The sequence below is a fragment of the Patella vulgata genome, chromosome 5 (genome assembly GCF_932274485.2).
Source record: "Patella vulgata chromosome 5, xgPatVulg1.2, whole genome shotgun sequence".
Classification (NCBI taxonomy): Eukaryota; Metazoa; Mollusca; class Gastropoda; family Patellidae; genus Patella; species Patella vulgata.
This window is the reverse complement of record NC_065883.2, coordinates 51,960,439-51,980,430: the sequence shown is the minus strand read 5'-3', so window position 1 is coordinate 51,980,430 and position 19,992 is coordinate 51,960,439. Positions and strand designations below refer to the sequence as shown.

General features: G+C 33.4%; 1 protein-coding gene across 2 annotated transcripts in view; it reads left to right on the top strand.

Moving 5' to 3' along the window:
- LOC126821342 (homeobox protein six1) overlaps nucleotides 1-3,967 on the top strand; it is a 49,387-nt gene extending 45,420 nt beyond the window's left edge. The window contains exon 3 of one of the 2 annotated variants that reach the window (XM_050549751.2): nucleotides 2,383-3,967. In XM_050549751.2, the coding sequence (XP_050405708.1) occupies nucleotides 2,383-2,668 (286 nt within the window). In that variant the 3' untranslated portion in view covers nucleotides 2,669-3,967. The remainder of the gene's footprint in view (nucleotides 1-2,382) is intronic. The other variant, XM_050549752.2, reaches the window with a different exon arrangement.
- Nucleotides 3,968-19,992: the final 16,025 nt, after the last annotated feature.

Here is a 19,992-nt window from a genome sequence, read left to right as displayed (position 1 = left end):
GTTTAGCTTTATCATCATTGTTGACATACTGTCTGCCAATTGACATAGAAAAATGTCAAAAAAAACCTATCATGGAAGATCCACAATCTACAAGAAACTACTGATCAAACTTAGTTTTTAAAAAATGAGAATATTACGAAAATTGACTGTCTGTTGTTTTAGAAAATAATTTTAAGGGTCAATTAAATAAATTTGTCTGAAAGCAGTTATTATCTCACAGGACATTTTTATCGGTGTTTTTCTTTGTTCCTTAATTTATTTTGTGAATAAATATTTATCACGAATAGAAAGAAACTGGGTCAGAGATATTTTGAAATTGGATATCCCGACAAAATGTTTTGGTGGCTGAAACCACGTGTGTTTAAAGAACACCATTTTTTTATAATACATGCTAAAGAAGAGTCATTGAAGATTTTAACGATGCTCCCGACACCCATAAAATAACCTGCTCATACAACTAGTGTCGACATATACTATCTTTATGACAATATAATGAGTATTTCCACGTGGAAAATATGATTATCCCTATAGAAGATGCTTAATAACCTATAAATATGGCGACATTTTTTTTTCTTTTGTGTCTTTGTGTGACCATTTTTTGTAATTTTTTTTACAAAAAATACATTTTTATATGGTGAAATTTTTAAAGCAAAAAGCATGTTCAAAGAAATTATGAAAATGTCATTAATGTATATATAATAGTTTTATATTAATATTGTTCAAATGGCGTTATTGGTATTTATTGTGTATGCATTATTTTTGTCAACTTTGAAAACATAATTAATTTTGCTATGTAAATGTGAAATATTTGTCAAATTTATATCTTATATCTGTTTTGATATAAAAGAATAATAATTTGGCAAATAAACAAAGGAATCTCTTTAGCTTAATGTCATGTAGATTATTATATAACGTAATTCCTGCAGGGATGATGATGTCGTGAATTAAATAAAAATGATGCTAATCAGTTATTTCCTAATACCTAGCAGGGGTTGAATAGATTTCCATGCTGTTCTTTACAAACTGTTGTTAATTTAAAACAGGTCTTAACTTAATGCAACATACGTGCGGAAACTTAGCGGACGAAAGTAATTAATCCCTGGCTTAAGACTTTGTTACTTAATTAGTACTTAATTAATGATAAGTCCAAACATCTTGTGTCCTTCACGGTGGAACATCAACAATTTAATGACAATCTTTTATTAATTAACATTAAAATTTATTAATTAAAAAATGATGCACTAGAAAACATAGTTATCGTTTTGGGTGTTTTTTATATGTTTTTTATGTTCGTTTTGTTTATATCAATATTTGGATTTTCAGTTTTGTAATATAATACAAATTACCATAATTTTAATTTAAAAAAATAACAGGCTAAAAATAAATCAAATATTTTGTTTATAAATTGTTAAAAAAAAAAATCCTTTACAAAATAATTAAATTTAATAATTTGATGGAACTTTTTTTGAATTTTAGGATTTTTTCTTAAAAAAAAAACGAGAAAAAGCCAAGGTCTCGAGAAATGCCTTGATTTATGAAGTTGTACCTTATCAGAAGTAGTGTGATCAATCATTTTGAAATATAATCAAGATGTATAAAGAGAAAAGTCGGATTTGTACAGCAGAAATGGGTCATCCTGGTTTAACATTTAACTTTAAACATTAATCAGTGATTATATTGCTCTATCACGAACTCTTAATATACATCAAGAAACACAGGGCTTGACCAACATTATTATTCACACACAAATACACACTGACTAATGTTATAGATACGACGCCTTATATTTACTTTATATTCGATTCTCCAACTGCTTTACGTATTAAATATATCTTAATCAATATTGAACATGGGCTTATTTATAAATCAATTTATTGAATTTAAAATACAATAGTTAGAAAATTTTTGACGATTTTGTTATTTCTTAAAGAACTTTAATAATTTTTAATAATGTTAATAAATTAAACTAAGAATATTCTAGGATAGATACGTATTAATATTTCCCTGATTATTTAAATTGCTAAAAAAATATAAGACTTTCCAAAATTATTGTTTAATCCCCCTTTTCGGGTGTATAAATCTTAAAATTTAGACAATAATAAAAGCAATTTTAAAATTAATTAAATACAGGTTTATTCTAAAATTTTAAACAATTATTATTTGAACTCAGCAATGTACAACCATTTTTTGATCAATGACATTGAAAGTTTGTCAAATGAGTTCTGTCTGCTTCAATTATTCTCCTGAGAAAAACACAATTTATCACTTTCGAGTCGTGTTGTAGGGACATAATTAACGCTGTTTCCTAATGATTTAATTAATCTTATCATTTAATGAATTAACCTCTATTTTAATTTTTCCAATGTATTTATATTTTTTCAGAGATTCAAGAGATCCTAATAATATGAACAAACTGCCCGATTCACCCCCAGACGGAACTATCAAAGAAGAAAGAAGTCCCGATTCTATTCACGGTCAGACGAAACTTGATGCCTCCTCTCCTAGTGCTGTTTACACCAATTTAGAGAAGGCCTCGGCCCTCCCGTCGTCAGGATACAACATGTTACAGACGGGTCACCCAATAGTGAGTGGCGGGGGACTGGGGCTAAACGGACACGCAGGCTCACATGACGTAAATCAAATGTTAGCCGACTATCAGCCGTTATGATATGTATAAAATGACATAACTTTATTGAAAAAATAATGAACGAAACCAAAGGAATACTAATATAATCTTTAAAGATGTGTAATGGTGCTTTTTGACTTCGACATTTGGTCCCTAAAATAATTTGTCGTCGATCCTAGCCCTACTACGTAACGAAACGTGAGGCCTACGTCACGGCGGTCATGACATATTTGGCTGTACAGAGAAAAAAGGAAGAAAGGTTGGGATAGTCATAAATTGAGAATGAAACTCGGTTAAATATCAGAACAGACATAAGCAAAAAGAGCCTCAGAAGTGGATATAAATATTAACTCAGATTCGTGGATGGATAAATGTTTTATGTGTGGTTTTGTGTAGACTTAAACGTACTTGGAACTTCTTTATTCATAACATTAGTTTGTACACCATACATTTTTACCATCGGACATATTGAATATTAGCATAATATACATTACGTGCTATTGTATAGCATAATAACGTTTATAGAGCTTAATCAATACCAGATGGTATTGAATAATATATTATATAGATAAGTATAGAGAGTGAATAATGAACATTATATCTGTTAAACAGGTGAAAAAGAAACAATATTATGTATTGAAGGACAATAGATTGAACTTTAAAATTAACAAATTACACACCGTTGATGTTGTGGTATTGTTTATTTTTCTTTGTTTCTTTTTTTCTTTAAAATTTAATCAAAAATTTATAATATATTTCAAGCCTTGGTCTCTGTACATATTTTAATAGTTTTAAATTGCGTAAATATCAATTTAAAAGACTTGTGACAATTCCCATAGCCTTTAATAAGAGTACAATTTATTTGAACAGATTTATTCATTATAATAAGTGTGTTGATTTTCAGACAATTTGACCGTAGTCCCATAAATCAATGTCAACAAACCATTTCTTCATTTATTATGTCCCCTACATCATAATAATTATTACTTTTTATTATATTATTATTATAGCATAATATTATTGTTTGTTATGAAATTCTGCCATTGCGTATGAGATTATTATCATTATTAATTATTAATATTAATGCTGAAAGCATATTTTAATGATTCTTTATATTATTTTTTTTTCTTTATTTTTTTGTGCATTGCCTCAAATGTTATTCCATATCATGTCAGAACCAAACTTTAATGCATCTCATTGTCGCCCAAAGATAGCATAATAATGTCATAAAATAGACTGAAACTACAATAATATGTGTTTGTCTTTTCTCAGCCTTTGGATGAGGTCTTGTGCTAGAAAATCTATTTTATCAATAATGTGTATATTGACCAAAGGAAATATGTTATCAGAGACTAAAAAACACGAAGAATAAAAGGATTAATCCACTAATAACAATAGTTTTAGGATTATCTTACTGTGTCTATAAGTACCATTTTAAATTATTCATTTTATCAATAACCCCAGAAATTCGATCCTGCATAGTAAACTTGGGCATATTGATTTTGAAGTGCCGCGTGAAGACCTTTTAATAATCTAAAATTTCTTCTAATAAAACGAAGCAAGATAAATGCTTAGATCGAATGATGTGTAAAGTTCAATGAAATGACATTGTAATTTGAAACCATTCCGTGCTTATAACGATTATATGTAAAGAAAATATTTTTTCATTCTTTTTTATTACATTACATTAAAAACAAATATTTATAAACTAAACCAATAAATTGGTGGGTGAGAAAAGTTAAAAAACCATAATATAAAATTAAGACAGCTTGTACACTACATATAATAATAATTCTTACATGTGTTACTGTTACCATCCCATATATTTTGAACACTAAAGCCACAATAAGAATACAGGTTGAATATTGAGCTTAAGACAATACAAAATTAAGGGTACTTTTATTAAATGAAAACATTTTGGTCCGAAAATTATTCAGATTGATTCATCATAACCGCCATCTTGATCTCTCCTAGATTGATTCATCATAACCTAAGTTATGGCCATTCTAGGTTTACATTCGTTTCTATTGATTTCACACCGCCATCTTGATCTCTCTTGGAAATGAAATGAAATGAAATGAAATGAAATGGGGTTTAACGTCCTACTGTTCTGCTCCGAACTGGTCATCTCTCTCAGACAAATATAGTACTAATAATAAACTATTCCTTTCGCACATGTCAGCCCATTTTTCAAGAATATTTTTTATACTCGCAATAACAATGCAGTCTTCACATTCAAATAGTGAATATTATTTTTTACTTTTGAAATATATGTGTGAACGATCAAGCAGCCAATAGTTAATATTAACAGTCTCATGTACATGTATAATACATATTTTGTAAAGCAACTATTTTTATCATTTTCATAGTAGGCTATCTGTGGTTAATGTGTTTTAGAAATCTGACATCTTGGGGGTGGTAGTATCCATACAAAAGAAAACCCTTAACTAGAAATTAGACTCCGTACATTTAACATTATATATTGTTACATATAGTATAACAAACAATTACTGTAGACTTCATAGATAAAATACAGTAAAACATAAGGCTTAAAATATATACAGAACTACTTATTAAATCCAATAATATAGAAATCCCTAATATTATCCAGGAAATTATATTAGGGCCTAAAAGTTGTTTAGTAGATACTCTGATCGTGAGAAAAAAAAATCAAAGATCTCAATTAGCAGAAAATGCTCCGAAGCATATAAACGTAAGACGACGTAAGAAATGTTTCCCACAAATGTAAAGTAAATAAGCTATAAACTGTCGGGACCTTCCCTATATTTTGTCTGCAGTCTTATAGAAACAGACAATATAAAATAGTCGGCAATTTTCTGCTGAATTCTGTTTACATTATTACGTCATCAGATCAATTGTGTGTTTTAATTTGTCAGTTTCGTATCGTTCTATTCCGTCTGCGCTCTCTTTACAGACGACAGGCAATGTTTTAAATTAATTAGTCGAACCGGTGAAGAGGCAAATTAGCGCCCCTAGCAATTCGATGCTATCTTACAGTGAGCTCGTGATCTGACACGAATTTCTACGGCTAAAACGGCCTATTTTCCGATTGTACTGTGTGGTAATTACCGAATTAAGATTTTATTGTGGTTAGCGTTTGCAATTATGTGTTACACACAATGATGTGATAGCGTGTGAAAAACTAGAGCTTGGTCAGATACGAAGCTATGGCCAATTGAACAAAATCACTGTAAAGTCACGTGCATTATTGTTGTAAGCCATTATTGCTTACATTTACACGAGTGTGTACTTAATGCAAATTCAAAAACGTGAACAATATAACGTAATTATCCGCGATTCTTTCGTAAGATCATTTTCAGGAAAACTAACATCGATTGTAACTAAAAAAATCAGTACTTAGTTGTTATTGTGCTTCAGCAGTCGTTATCTAGATTTTAAGTTACAATCGATGTTTTGGATTATTTTAAGTTTTCATAAATAAGGCCCGGTGTATCTAAAATGTTATCAAATTACATAACAGATACCCATAACATTCTATAGATTTCGGTCCATATAATAATGCGGGTAGGGGGTAGAGAATGTCACATTATATCCAGTTTGTTACATCACCAAAACAATCTTGGTGTCAGGAAATGTTGTTTTATTTTCAGTTGTAGTTTTTGTACTGACACCCTGAATCAATCAATATGAGCAACTAGAAGTAAGGGTTTTTGATTTAGTCATACCCTCGGTGGAAAACATGATATCAATCAATCAATTATCATACAACCGACCTTTCTGTTGAAAAGTATATCGATCTTAATGTAAAGATAGAAAGGTTCACATTGGGTCTAGGAAGTTTCATGAAAAGAAGTATACAAAGTTCCATATTATATTCTTAAAATACAGCTTTTGGCTAAGAAAACATCATTTCAGCAAAATTTAATTAATGTATGTGAGAAAAGCTGTTATTAAGTGCTCGATTCTGCATGTCTTTTGTTTATAAAATAACGTTAGTTAAATTACCTCAGTTTGACTTACAGCCTGTCAAGTTATTTTAAAAATTGTATACATGAAGAAACATCTATTTTGTGTTGTGCCCATCAGAAAGGAATCAATAATAAAAGTTGACCATTAATGCTGTACAATGCAAATTTTACGAGAATATATATCGTGTTAACAATATGGCCTAAAAGGAATACAAACATTGTCTGAGGACTGCTGGAATCTTGGGCAAAGATTTAAAACAATTGTCAATTCAGTCCTCAAATTATCAGATTATCACCTTCATATGAAATAGGACAATCGATTTCTTTTTCTTGCTTTGAAGGAGTTCGGTTATCAACTTGAAAGAAAAGGGCGATAAGGTTGCAAAATGTGTCAGCTATTTGGAGAGTTCGGGAGAACTGCTTGTGAAACTCTAAAGAAATGTATTAAAACAAATATTTTACACATATGCCGAATAATAACCTTTCTGTAAGTTAAAAATTTCACAGTCAAATGTCCTTCAGAACCTCATTTAAAAGTTAACATACATTCTTTTTTAAAATAAATGTGTAAAAACATGTCAAAGAGAAAAAATATTCTGCCAAGACATCAAACCCACCGTCTTCCTATTTATTTTATTTAAATCACGACCTAATTTATTAAAGTAAGAAACTGGAAAACGTGGTCAAAGATCAAACTTCTCGGATTTCCATGACTTTTTTCTGTCTTATCCCTGTGTTCTTTGGAGATTTGTGCTGTCTAACGCCAGTCAGTGGTAAAGCAAAGGAAATCTGAAGGAATGGTGAACTGGCTTAAGGCCAGAAAGGTCTATTCACAAGTTTAGGAGCTAGACATGCCATATGTTTATAAAGGAGAACCGACTATTAAACATCTAACATAACCCATCAAATATTATGCTTAACTTGTGTGAAATAATTCTAGAAATATATATGTTTACTCTTGGTCAACAGGCCATAGACTAATTGTGTACATATGTTGTTATAGCAACTCCCACCTCCCAGTAAAAAAATGTTAAAGTCTGTTTTCACATTCCTGGTTATGTAAAATGTCTTTAGACCACTCAGTGTCAAACTTTGATCCAATTCTTTATGAAAAACACCTTGAAAGAAAGGAAACGTCTCATAATACGTCATTTATAGGTAATAGCCTTATCCAACGCGTGTTTAACCTCAGAGATGGCTCGAGTTCGAATTTGCGGAGGTTCTCTTGTTTTAATTTACTTTCTTACTTTTCCTGAACACGGATGTCATATCAATACATGCATTAACTTTAAGGTATGCATTATGATCAAACTTCTATTTTCCCTCAACGCAGATTAACTGGCTTCACCATTCCGAACCTCTATATTCAGCGTCGTCCAAGGATCGGATGAAGATGTCTTTTGTTTTACAGGAGGAAATATCAGTGGATTAACTATCTTTATTATTTTCATATCAGTAACCGCGGATCAAACAAAAACACTGATATCACTTGAAACAATGGTACGGTGACTAATCCGATTTACTGGCTCACAAGGTGTAAAAATTATACTAACAAACCCATTTCCGGTAATTAACACAATGACAAACACCTTCCAAACCACACATAAAACATAACGTGTTAATTTGTGGGACTGGGGTGACAAGCTTGGCACCAACTTAAATCAGTTCTTTGTCTCGGTCTTGGGTCCATGACACATCTGCCGGAACAATAAATGTATGCTATTGTAGATACGATCTATCATTACTATAAACAATAAATATAATCCTTATCTGATTTCCACATTAAAAACTTGACCTGAACTTAAAAACAATAAAGGGACGATTAACATGTGTGTGTAATGTATTATGTTTATGAAGAGGTCAAGCATGGAAAAAAAATTTTTTTAAAAATTAAATAAAGGAGCTAAACCTCTTGGATTTAATCCACAGTAGTGTATATAATTGGACTTGATTAGTGACGTGACAAAATCAAAACATTTCGTTTCGAAATATTAATCGGAAGTGGGTATGTTTAATAATTAAAAATTTTAGTTTCTTTTTGAGCTTAAACTGTCGACAGCGGAACACAAATTCGGTGTCATTCCACAAACAAATAAACGCATAAAATATAACAAAATCGACAATATGATCAAGATAAAAAAGATCTCGTCATTTTAATTTTTGAATGTATGTATTAGACACTTCATCTAGATAGAGGAAACGGACATGTTTTCTATTGTCTAGTTATCTTGCCTGTGTAGAATAGGGGTATATGGAGTTGGGGCGGGGGGGGGGGTATTTTGTGAATAAATTAAACGAATAAAAAGCCAAATGATGGTTAAAAATCCTATGATTTAACAATGTAAATATAGCACAATAATATATGTGGAGGCTGTAATTCTGGGTTTATTTACCTTGGTTACTAACGTAAACAAAGAGAGAAAAAACACCAACTCCGGTCCTAAATATATAAACCAACGTTTGTATTTTAGAAACTAAATAAACTTCTATACGCCAATAACATAAAATGTTCATTAGATTTAAGGTAGATATAAAAACGTTTTTGCACTATAGAACTTTTATTAGTCAATCCTTTTTACGCTTTGGCTAGAAAAATAGAAAGGGCAGGGGATTGTGAAAACATTGTAAGACAGATGGCCTTACACGGTATCAAATGACGAATTCTCATATTTTACTGTCAGATTTTAAACATAGCTGGTCGGAGCAGTGTTACAATTTAGATAAAGATTCCAGAGCGGTGAAACCCGATATCGTCTCCTAATTACCCTCGATATGTTTTCCCCATAAAGATCTTTTGTTTCACGGTCAATCTTTTACCCCTTCGTAAGGCCTCGTTCTGCAACGCGTGATTAAACGTTACGTTGACAGATAGCTATTGACTACTTTAACATACACGTATGTAACGAGCAGGGAAATTGGAACAAGATTTCTTAGAAGTTAGAAAGAAATTTCTCGTTATCCGGACGTTTATTCCACTAGCCGTCGCTAATTCACAACAACAAAGAAAGCATGAGCACCCTTTGTTAATTTTACGACACGTAAACACTTACTATACGCGTTAGAAGCACATTGAACTGGAGGCAGACCACCATTATTTTCCCCATAGACTTTAATGTTAATTCTGGCCTCTTTGCCTACCTCCAACTTTTCCCCAAATTTTCGTTGAGCTGATTGCTTTTCACTACAGACAGAGAAACAAATGCACTAAAATTTGTATGAGTTTGACCACCAAAATTTTGAGATACACAAACTTGAAGAAGCATACTAAATAGACCGGAGGCTCAGCGGGGGGGGGGGGGGGTTCCATCAAATGGGCACAAAACCAGACCCAACTTTTCTAGAGTAAAAAATTTTGCGTAGAATACGATGCCGAGTGGTAATCAGTCCGCCGTTGGGGCGTTTTCGAGATATTCGGGGTCAAAGGTCAAATGAGTTCATTTGCACTGAAAGTGAATGCGCAGTCATTCTTGTATTATGAAAAGAAGGTGAAAATGATCGAAAGTAATCACACTTTCAATAAGTATGCAAACTTGCTAATTTCACCTTTAGTCTTAGTGACCCTGGAGGTCAAAAGGTGAAATTTACCGTTTTTGCACTAGGAAGATTCAAAGCAATAAAATGGCAACGTAAAATATAAAGATAGGTTGCCAGGCAACGAAACATACACCCACAGCAGCTAAATCGCCCGGGCAGTCAACAAGTGTTGTCGCATATTTTTACTTCTTTCGGTAATGAAACATTTATAATACACTAAAATCTGATTAAGAGTAACAACTGTTGAAGCAATTATCAGAAAACCATTAGAATTTGTTTGGTTTTTATAAAGCTCTGCCCCATGCTAACGTTTAGTATACAAAACTTTTAATATCATGGATTTAGCTTTTCAAGTCATAAAAATTTATTGAAAATCAATATACTTGTTAGTCTCAAGCTCTTAAACTCTGTGTATCAATCTGAAGTCAACTCTGGCAGTAATTATCGGAAATCGAATCGCTGAAAATCAATAGGCTTCTTTGTCTCATGACCTTAAACACTGTGTATAAATTTAAAGTCAATCGGATATTAACTTTGGGCTTTAGAGCGTCCACAAGATTTTTTGAAGTGATCAAGGGCCATAACTCTGGCAGTAATTATCGAAAATCGCTGAAAATGAATAGACTTCTTTGTCTCATGACCTTAAACACTGTGTATAAATTTAAAGTCAATCGGATATTAACTTTAGCCTCTTGAGCGCCCACAAGATTTTTCAAAGTGATCAAGGGCCATAACTCTGGCATTAATTATCTGAAATCACTGAGAATCAATAGGCTTCATCGTCTCATGACCTTAAACACTGTGTATAAATTTAAAGTCAATCGGATATTAACTTTGACCTGTAGAGCGTCCACAAGATATTTTTAAGTGATCAAGGGCCATAACTCTGGCAGTAAGTATCCGAAATCGCTGAAAATCAAAAGGCTTCTTCGTCTCATGACCTTAAACACTGTGTATAAATTTAAAGTCAATCGAATATTAACTTTGGCCTGTAGAGCATCCACAAGATTTTTTGAAGTGATCAAGGGTCAAGCTCTTAAACTCTGTGTATCAATCTGAAGTCAACTCTGGTAGTAATTATCGGAAATCGCTGAAAATCAATAGGCTTCTTCGTCTCATGACCTTAAACACTGCGTATAAATTTAAAGTCAATCGGATATTAACTTTGGCCTGTAGAGCATCCACAAGATTTTTTGAAGTGATCAAGGGCCATAACTCTGGCAGTAATTATCGGAAATCGCTGAAAATCAATAGGCTTCTTCGTCTCATGACCTTAAACACTGCGTATAAATTTAAAGTCAATCGGATATTTACTTTGGCCTTTAGAGTGTCCACAAGATTTTTTGAATTGATCAAGGGCCATAACTCTGGCAGTAATTTTCGGAAATCGCTGAAAATCAACAGGCTTCTTCGCTTCATGACCTTAAACACTGTGTATAAATTTAAAGTCAATCGGATATTAACTTTAGCCTCTAGAGCGTCCACGAGATTTTTTGAAGTGATCAAGGGCCATAACTCTGGCAGTAATTATCGGAAATCGCTGAAAATCAATAGGATTCTTCGTTTCATGACCTTAAACACTGTATATAAATTTAAAGTCAATATTTTACACCTTGTATGTCTCAAAATGCCAATATTTCCCTATTTCTTGGAAAGTCTGAGATGAAAGGCATTTATTTCTAAAAACTTTGGTCAGTATGCGAGGAGACAAGCTGCAAATTGGTTGCTCTGTAAGGAACTATAATGAAACTTGTAAGCCCACCCCCTAAAAATGTCGCTGTGGTAACAAATCCAACTTGTGTCCACATAAGTAATACTGTTGATGGAATATGGTTAATAGCCATGTTCTTCTATCCCTCGCTTATATACATATAAACACGGCTACTTGTAAGAAGTATAAATCATTTATTAAAATATGGATTGATAAATGTAAAATAAATGCAGTATTTAGGTTATAACCAGCCACTCTAATAAAAGGGCCACAAAGCACTTTTTTAAAAAAAAAATGGGAATATTTCAGTATTTAAAACACTTTAACAATCAGAGGTATCCTTGAAATTACATACATGTAGTGTAAATATTTTGTGGAAGCAAGTCGTATTAATCTGTACATCAATTTCCTGACAAAATGAGGTGGAAAGGGGGAGTTATGACATAATTCATAGCATAAAAGGAGTGTGAAAAGGTCATTAATTAATATTTTATTGCTCTGTAAGTGCCACATTGTAAAAAATCACCACAAATAATAGATTTACATCCAAAATGTAAAACATTAAGATGCAAAAGACATATCTACAACATATCCATTTTGGGGTGTGGACTCGTTTGAAAGAGATGTCATAAGATTACATGTTTGGCCATAAACAAAAAGTCTTAGAAATCCTTGAAGTCTTATATGTAACTATTTGTTTGTGCTAAATAAAATGCTCGGTTACAATTCAAGCACAAAATCCACTTACTACTAATTTGGAATCAATATATGTTCAATTGAATATCCAAATATCATGTTCAAGAAAAGAGGTGGGTGGGGAGGGTGAGCCAGTCTAAATGAAATGAAGACAGAGACATTTCACAGATTTTACTTTCTCGAGAAGGGAAATGCAACAATTTCAGGTTTTAAAAGAACACAGCAGCAAAATGCAGTTCACTCATGTTTTGAAAATTCTAACATACCTCAGCAATACATAATTAGACTAAATTTCTTAATTTTTGAATTTCTGACAAACACATAGATACTTTTTCAATATCTGACAAACCCATGGATCCTTTCCAAGTTTTTTAACATTGGAAATAAAGACATGCAAGACATTTTGGTTTATTTTACAACAGATGAATAATTAAAATTTTGACAGCAATTTTGGATGTAATCTGAAAAATTTCAGACAAATTATCATGATTTTTAGGCAAAATTTAGTGAAATTATGATACTTTCTTACCGTCTAACCTTTATGATGCAAAAAAATTAAAAATATACATTAAAATATTTTCCACTAATTTTGAAAAGTAAATAAACACCGAAAATCACAAAATTTGGACTAAAATCAAAAATTTCCCTCACAAATTTGTCAAATATGTTTGAAATTTTACCATTTCCCTTTTTTATTATCAAAATGTCATATATCACATTTTCTGACAATTTGGAAACCATATCATCAAATTTAGGCCTCTCATCAACTGTCGGGTTGTTTACATACAGGAGGCAGACCACCATTAATTTCCCCATTGACTTTAATGTTAATTCTGGCCTCTTTGCCCACCGCCAACTTTTCCCCAAGTTTTCGTTGGGCTGAATGCTTTTCACTACAGACAGAGAAACAAATGGTCTTGTCTTTGCACTAAAATTTGTATGAGGTTGACCACCAAAATTTTGAGATACACAAACTTGAAGAAGCATACTAAAAACATGTAACTAGTTGCCGTACATATCACCGTACCCAACCTGATAACCCCGTTATACTTTCGCCTCAAAATCATGAATATTTACCAAAACCTGACAGCAAATGTAACAAACCCTCTTCGCCCATTCTAGACCATAAAATCAACAAAAATGGGCATGCAAAAAGGGATAAAAGAGAGAGAGAGAGAGAGAGAGAGAGAGAGAGAATTGCTATAAATAGACGAATTACCATTTGTACCGAGATGGTGAAATTTAATGGTGGACTGCCCCCAACTGACACCTCCGTATCTTTATTCAATAACAATTTTTGTTAAGTCCTGGACTGATTTTGACATTTGAGAAAATAATCAACTCTTTAAAAGGGTATACGTCTTCACCAAATCATTTTTGAGAAACTATTGTTGGATTTATTGAGCTTATGGCGTCCACATTTCATTTCATCATCTCGGAGATCATACTTACATTCGAATCATTATTGTCTATATTATTATGATCAAGAAGCGATTCACAATGTTATGCCCCTTGGTAATCTTTTACGAGTTCAAAAGGTCAAATAAATTTTCAATCTTCGAGAAATTTGCTTTTTATATGCCGACAATGAACACTCTAGAGGCTAAAGTTTCCATTCATTTGGCTTGTTCACGTGTATGCGACGAAGACGCCTGTTGATTTTCAACAATTTCTTATAATTATTGTCCGAATTATCGCCCATGACAAATTTGAAAAACCGTGTGGAGACTCTAGAGATAGTTCTACAGTGTTTAAGTTCGTGAAACAAAGACACCCATTGACTTCCGATGAAAACCTGAACATTTAAAGTTATCATCTGATTAACGATAATTTTTCGGATCTTGTATTCCTGAATATGAGATATTTTGTTTGGATAATTGAGCGAAGGGTATTTGTTGAAATCAAGGCTTCTGGATTTGTTCCTTACATTTGCACCCAGAATCGTACGAATTCCGCAGATTTGAATAAATGAAAGGAGAACAAAGCTGTAAATACAACATATACGGTTGTGATTGTGCTCTAGAATTAGGGTTAGCACCAGTAGATGGCTGAGAGACGGGAGCATTAATTATAGTCATTTGATTGACATTCTGACAATTTAGCAAACTGACAAATTTACAATATTAATGCCGTTGGACGCATGTCCCATTGCCTTACAACCTATATCTGAAAAGAAAAAAATATTTAAAATTCGAGTTTAAAGCATCGTACACATAATGATAATTATGTAACTTTATTTGATATTTTCCCCATTAATTCTCTGTTTTCCTGGGTTTAAAAATGATTTCCACCCAGTGTAACTTGTAGATATTTCATATATAAAGCTATTAATGAACACCGTTAGCACTCTAAACTATAGTAAATATATAAGGTGATGAACAATATGGGATGTGGATAGGGACGATGACAGAAGGTGATGTTTCCATCATCGCTAGACAAGTGGAATATTTGTTATCAACTCCCCGCCTGTTGACGGTTATCAATTAAATCTCTTACTGAAAGGGGCATGATGTGACGGGAGAACAGGCTTCATTCTTCTGAATGTTAACATATTCTTTAATGCTTTCTAACTCTAAAAATAGGAATATGTAAATTATGGAAATACTTGCCATCAAGAACCGCCTGAATGGCCAGCACAAGTGTATTGCCCTTGGAATTTCCATAGTTTATCAACGATTGTCAAGATAACACCAAAGGCTCGCCGATTGGATACAAACCTTCCCGAAAACCTTTAAAATTTGACAGGAAACCCTCGTTTTATAATAATATTATGCGTTCCTCCATTGCAGATGCAACTTCTAGCGCAGGGTCCTCGAATTCATCAATACGTTCACACCCAAGAATGTTTCGGATTGGATATAACGTGTTCAATGAAATACTAAAAGAAAATTGGCTAAAAACTCATAGTTGTTGTTAATTAATAAGTTCATCCATGTCTTGCATGTACGTCGGTTAATGTAAAGCAATGCAATGGTTTATTATTTTTTCTGTTGGTGTTCAGCAAACAATGTGACCAGATTTAATACCCAATGAATACGATGCGACTTCATGACATAGTTATAAATAAAATATTGTGACATTTGTTATTGCGTTAGTTGAACTGAGATTAATAGTAATAATAATCATAATGGGTGGATCAGCAACCAATCCTTGCTGTTGTTTCTCTCAATCTGAAAAGAGACACGACGGTAACTTTTTTGTTGGGTAATTTTAATATCGTCTGGTTGAACAATACATATTTGAATTTCACTCATAAAAGTCCTATTTCGTGACTATGGTGTTCAAATCTATTGAGATCCACATTGCAGCTTTCAAATTGCATTACAAAGTCTATATAGTTACGGATTATGGCGTGTTGATGAAATTTCACCGTATATAATGTTACCATCATCGGTGTTACATGCAGATCGCCTTCGTGCTTCTTCGTATATCAGTTGCCTGCTAGGAATTTCCAGAATTATTTAATCCTGTTTGATTAGTTTGAAACTAGAAATTTCCAAACAGACAGGGGCTGTATTTTGAAAATAACATAGTTTTGAAAATAGAATGTTTTTTGTCTACGATTTTACTTTTATCCTATAATCAAACAATGATTTCTTACATATTTTTCTCTCATAAACGAATATTTCAAAATCATAACATAATTTGAGGACTTAAAATTAAATATCTACACAACATTTAAACCCATGTAAAATGGGTTCATTTTTCACGTGGAGATTAGTGCTGTTACAAACAAAGTGTTCACTTCATATTTTAATTGATTGAACTGCAGAATATTTAATGCAGCAGTTTACATTAATGTATAAAAACCATATGACACTTTTTATAGAACAATAACAAATGTTTACCTGTGCCACGGCTGCATGCCTAAGTAATTTCAAGCTATTGGCGGGCGGTATAGTGGCCTCTTTTCACCAACTTAAGCGGCTTAATTAGCTATCGTGTATCTAAATTTTTGTTACACTTTATAAGTTAATTGACCTTGAAAATCCAATAAAGTATCTTCTCTGCGCATCCAGCCATTCGTAAGCTTCAAAGAAATCTGTTAGTTTTGTCTATTGTTGTAGACGAATTCAAGAACAGCGGGATCTCATCGGGGTATAGTTGATGGTGTTCAGTATGGTGTGAGATACAATAGCTAATAAAAGCATATTGTTCGATTGAAAGTGATAAGATCCGACATTCTACAATGAGAGCGTATAAAATATAACTTTTTAAAATTCACTTAGTTAATGTGATACGGAAAGCAGTGGGATGAATTCTCTTGTGGGTTTAGTAGTTTTAGAAACAATTTTATTACATCAGTTTCATATAAATTCTCGCTCTTTCTTTTTTTTTTGCAGTTTTGGAATGGGACTATTTCCATCTATTAAAAGTTATTGTTACCGACAGCTTTATTTCGGTTTACCCAGCATGACGTTCCTGCAAGACAGGATGTTTGCAGCTGATGGTAAAACATCCACAGAGATACAAATCTGCCTTTTAAGATACAAATCTAGGATTGGACAGAGGCAGGTGTGGCTGGGAAATGACCAACGCTCTGATTTAGCAGATCTTTCATACTGATCAAATCTGAGCCCACCATCTGAGATGTGACGCAATACGGCAATGAGTTAAAATTACTTTACGACAATGTTGAATGGCCAGACTAAACCAATGAATAACGCAAAGTAAACATCACCCATCCTCCATAAAGATACTCATTATCCCAGTTTACACTGTCAAAGATAAATTTGTTCGGCTAAGGCCATTTTCTCGCAAATTGTTGAGCAGGACTCCGCGGGCTATCAACCTCCATGGTAGTCCCGCTGACCAAAAGACTGTCAGATGTCAATTTACCCTCAATAAAATCATTGGGGGCCGTAAACAGGGACTATTAGCTAAGCTGTCTTAAGAACCGAGACTCTTCCACACGACTGGCTGCAAATGACAGTAGATGATTGTGCCTCTCTCGTATCACATGTCGAAACTATTGTGGACAGAAGGGTCGCCTCGCAGCTATTTACGCACAACGAAATTGTAACCTGTTGCTTACGTTGTGCTTGGATGGTTTACCGGTAAGGTAAAGGCGCCTCGATAAGACCCCACACATTTGGCGTGAATAAATACTGTTTATCCAGTATTCTTAGTGTTTCATGCTGGCGCCTCCTATCACCTCGACTGCTGGGTGAAGACGCTTTAAACAGCATCTTTTCAGATCGCAATGTTTTCATTCTGGGCTTGCACAAGTGGCTTTTGTAAACGTCATTAAATGTTCGGTGTAATTTTCGTTCTTAAAATATGTTGTACACAAACACACGAAACAGATGTTGTTCTAGTGTTCATATTAACATTTCTAACCAAATGCCCCTTGGTGTATTATTTTATTAGTCCCGAAATGACCTAGTTTGTGTCGAGTGGACGGTAAACCCCATTTCTCTCTCTCTGTATTATTCACGTGTTTTAAGTTGGTGTTCACTAACGTTAACACAATGAACTGTCTAAATATATCGAACGCCATCTCAAAGCGACGTATAAACTTATCTGGTGGCCAGCGTTCTAGTCAATTGAATAAATCAACGAATAATTGTATTGGTAGAAGCTAATGACAAATCAACCGAATTAGAAGTCTTGTGTGGAGTAATATGATATGGGCACAGTTTCCATTATATGACTTATAAGTTAAATTCAATACCGATATCATATTACTGTCAACTATTGATTTAACACATGCAACATATGTTAAGAGTGAGCTTTTCATTCGCAATCAGATGATGGGCACCTTTTCGAAATATTACGGGACAATCTATTTCAATAGATCTAAATGTGGCATGCCTAATTACACTTAACTGATAAATGGTAATTAGTCTCATACACGTCTACACACCATACGATTTTCATTAAGTACACCTTTTTTAAGATAGGTTGCCATGCAACGAAACATACGCCCACGGCAGCTAAATCGTCCTGGCAGTCAACAAGAGTTGTCGCATATTTTTACTTTTGTCGGTAATGAAACATTTATAATACATTAAAATCTGATTTTAGAGTAACAACTCATTAAGTAATTATCAGAAAATCAGTAGAATTTGTTTGGCCCATGCCAAAGTTTAGTATAGAAAAAAATTAATATCATGTATTTAGCTGTTCAAATTATCAAAAACCATTGAAAATCAATATACTTGTTCGTTTCAAGATCTTAAACTTTGTGTATCAAGCCAAAGTCAATCGAAACGATTATATATAGGCGTAAACACGGTGTATAAATATAAAATCAATCAGATGATAACTATGATTATAAAGCAGCCACGGGATTTTTCAAAGTGACCAAGGGCCATAACTCTGGCAGTAATTATCGGAAATCGTTGAAAATAAATAGGCTTTCCCACTCTCATGACCTTAAACACAGTGTATATAGTTAAAGTCAATCGGATATTAACTTTAGCCTCTATAGCGTCTACAAGCAATTGTGGACGGACGGACGGACGGGGGCGACGACAATATGCGACAACATTTAAGTTTAAGGACCCGATGTCCGGATATTAAGCATTTCCAAAACTAATTTTTAAAACAGGGCTAATGCAGTGTACCATAGGGGAACCTTTGTCCGCTACCGCCTACTCTCATTTTGAATTCGAACTGACAAGGGTTCTTTTACGTGCACGTCGACGTGTACACGGGACTTCTGTTCTTCGTCCCACCGAACGACTAGATGCTGTTCCGTGAAGTTCCTCGGTCCTGTATCACTGACAAGTGGAATTCACAAAGCAAAATCCCGAGGATCGAACCCGGGTTAGCAAGCTCCGTTAAACAAAGGATGCTATTTTAAAAGGCTACATTTTAAAGTGTATAGACTGGTGGTAGAGTTCAGCTGACCATTTTCCATTATTTTTCCCGATCTTGTGTCAAACATGGTTTCTTTTAGCCAACTAGTCCTGTTATCGAAATTCCAGTTTTAAAGAGAAGTTAATATCATATTTGTAGTCTTTCCTTCGGCCTGGGGATAATGTTATTTATTGATTCACATGATCGTGTCCAGAAACCTTAGCCGAACGTTTCAAATTTCAGTGTCGAGGTTGTAGGCTTTCTTCATCTTCGTTTCCAAATAGGTTGACGCCATGACACCAGGTTAACCATAATGTTTACTGGAGACAGAGCCAACTGATAAGGTTTCGTATTAAAAGTGCAAAGAGGATGTCTGAGACCTGTATAACCAACACTCAATAATCTCGATTTTCCCGGGTTATCTTGCAGGTTTTCTTTGTTGACCTTAATTCATGATTCCACTATCGAGATACTTCAGAAGTACTTAAAGCACATGCATCGTTTACAGAATGAAATATGTGCGTTGAGTAAAACTGAAATTCAAGATTTCTAAAACGTCCGAATTATTATGTATGTAACTGACTATTTGTGTAGTGCGTGATAATCAGATCGAATTTTGAATCAATACTTTGTAATATAGCAGGGTGATTTTGATGATTATTAAATAACAG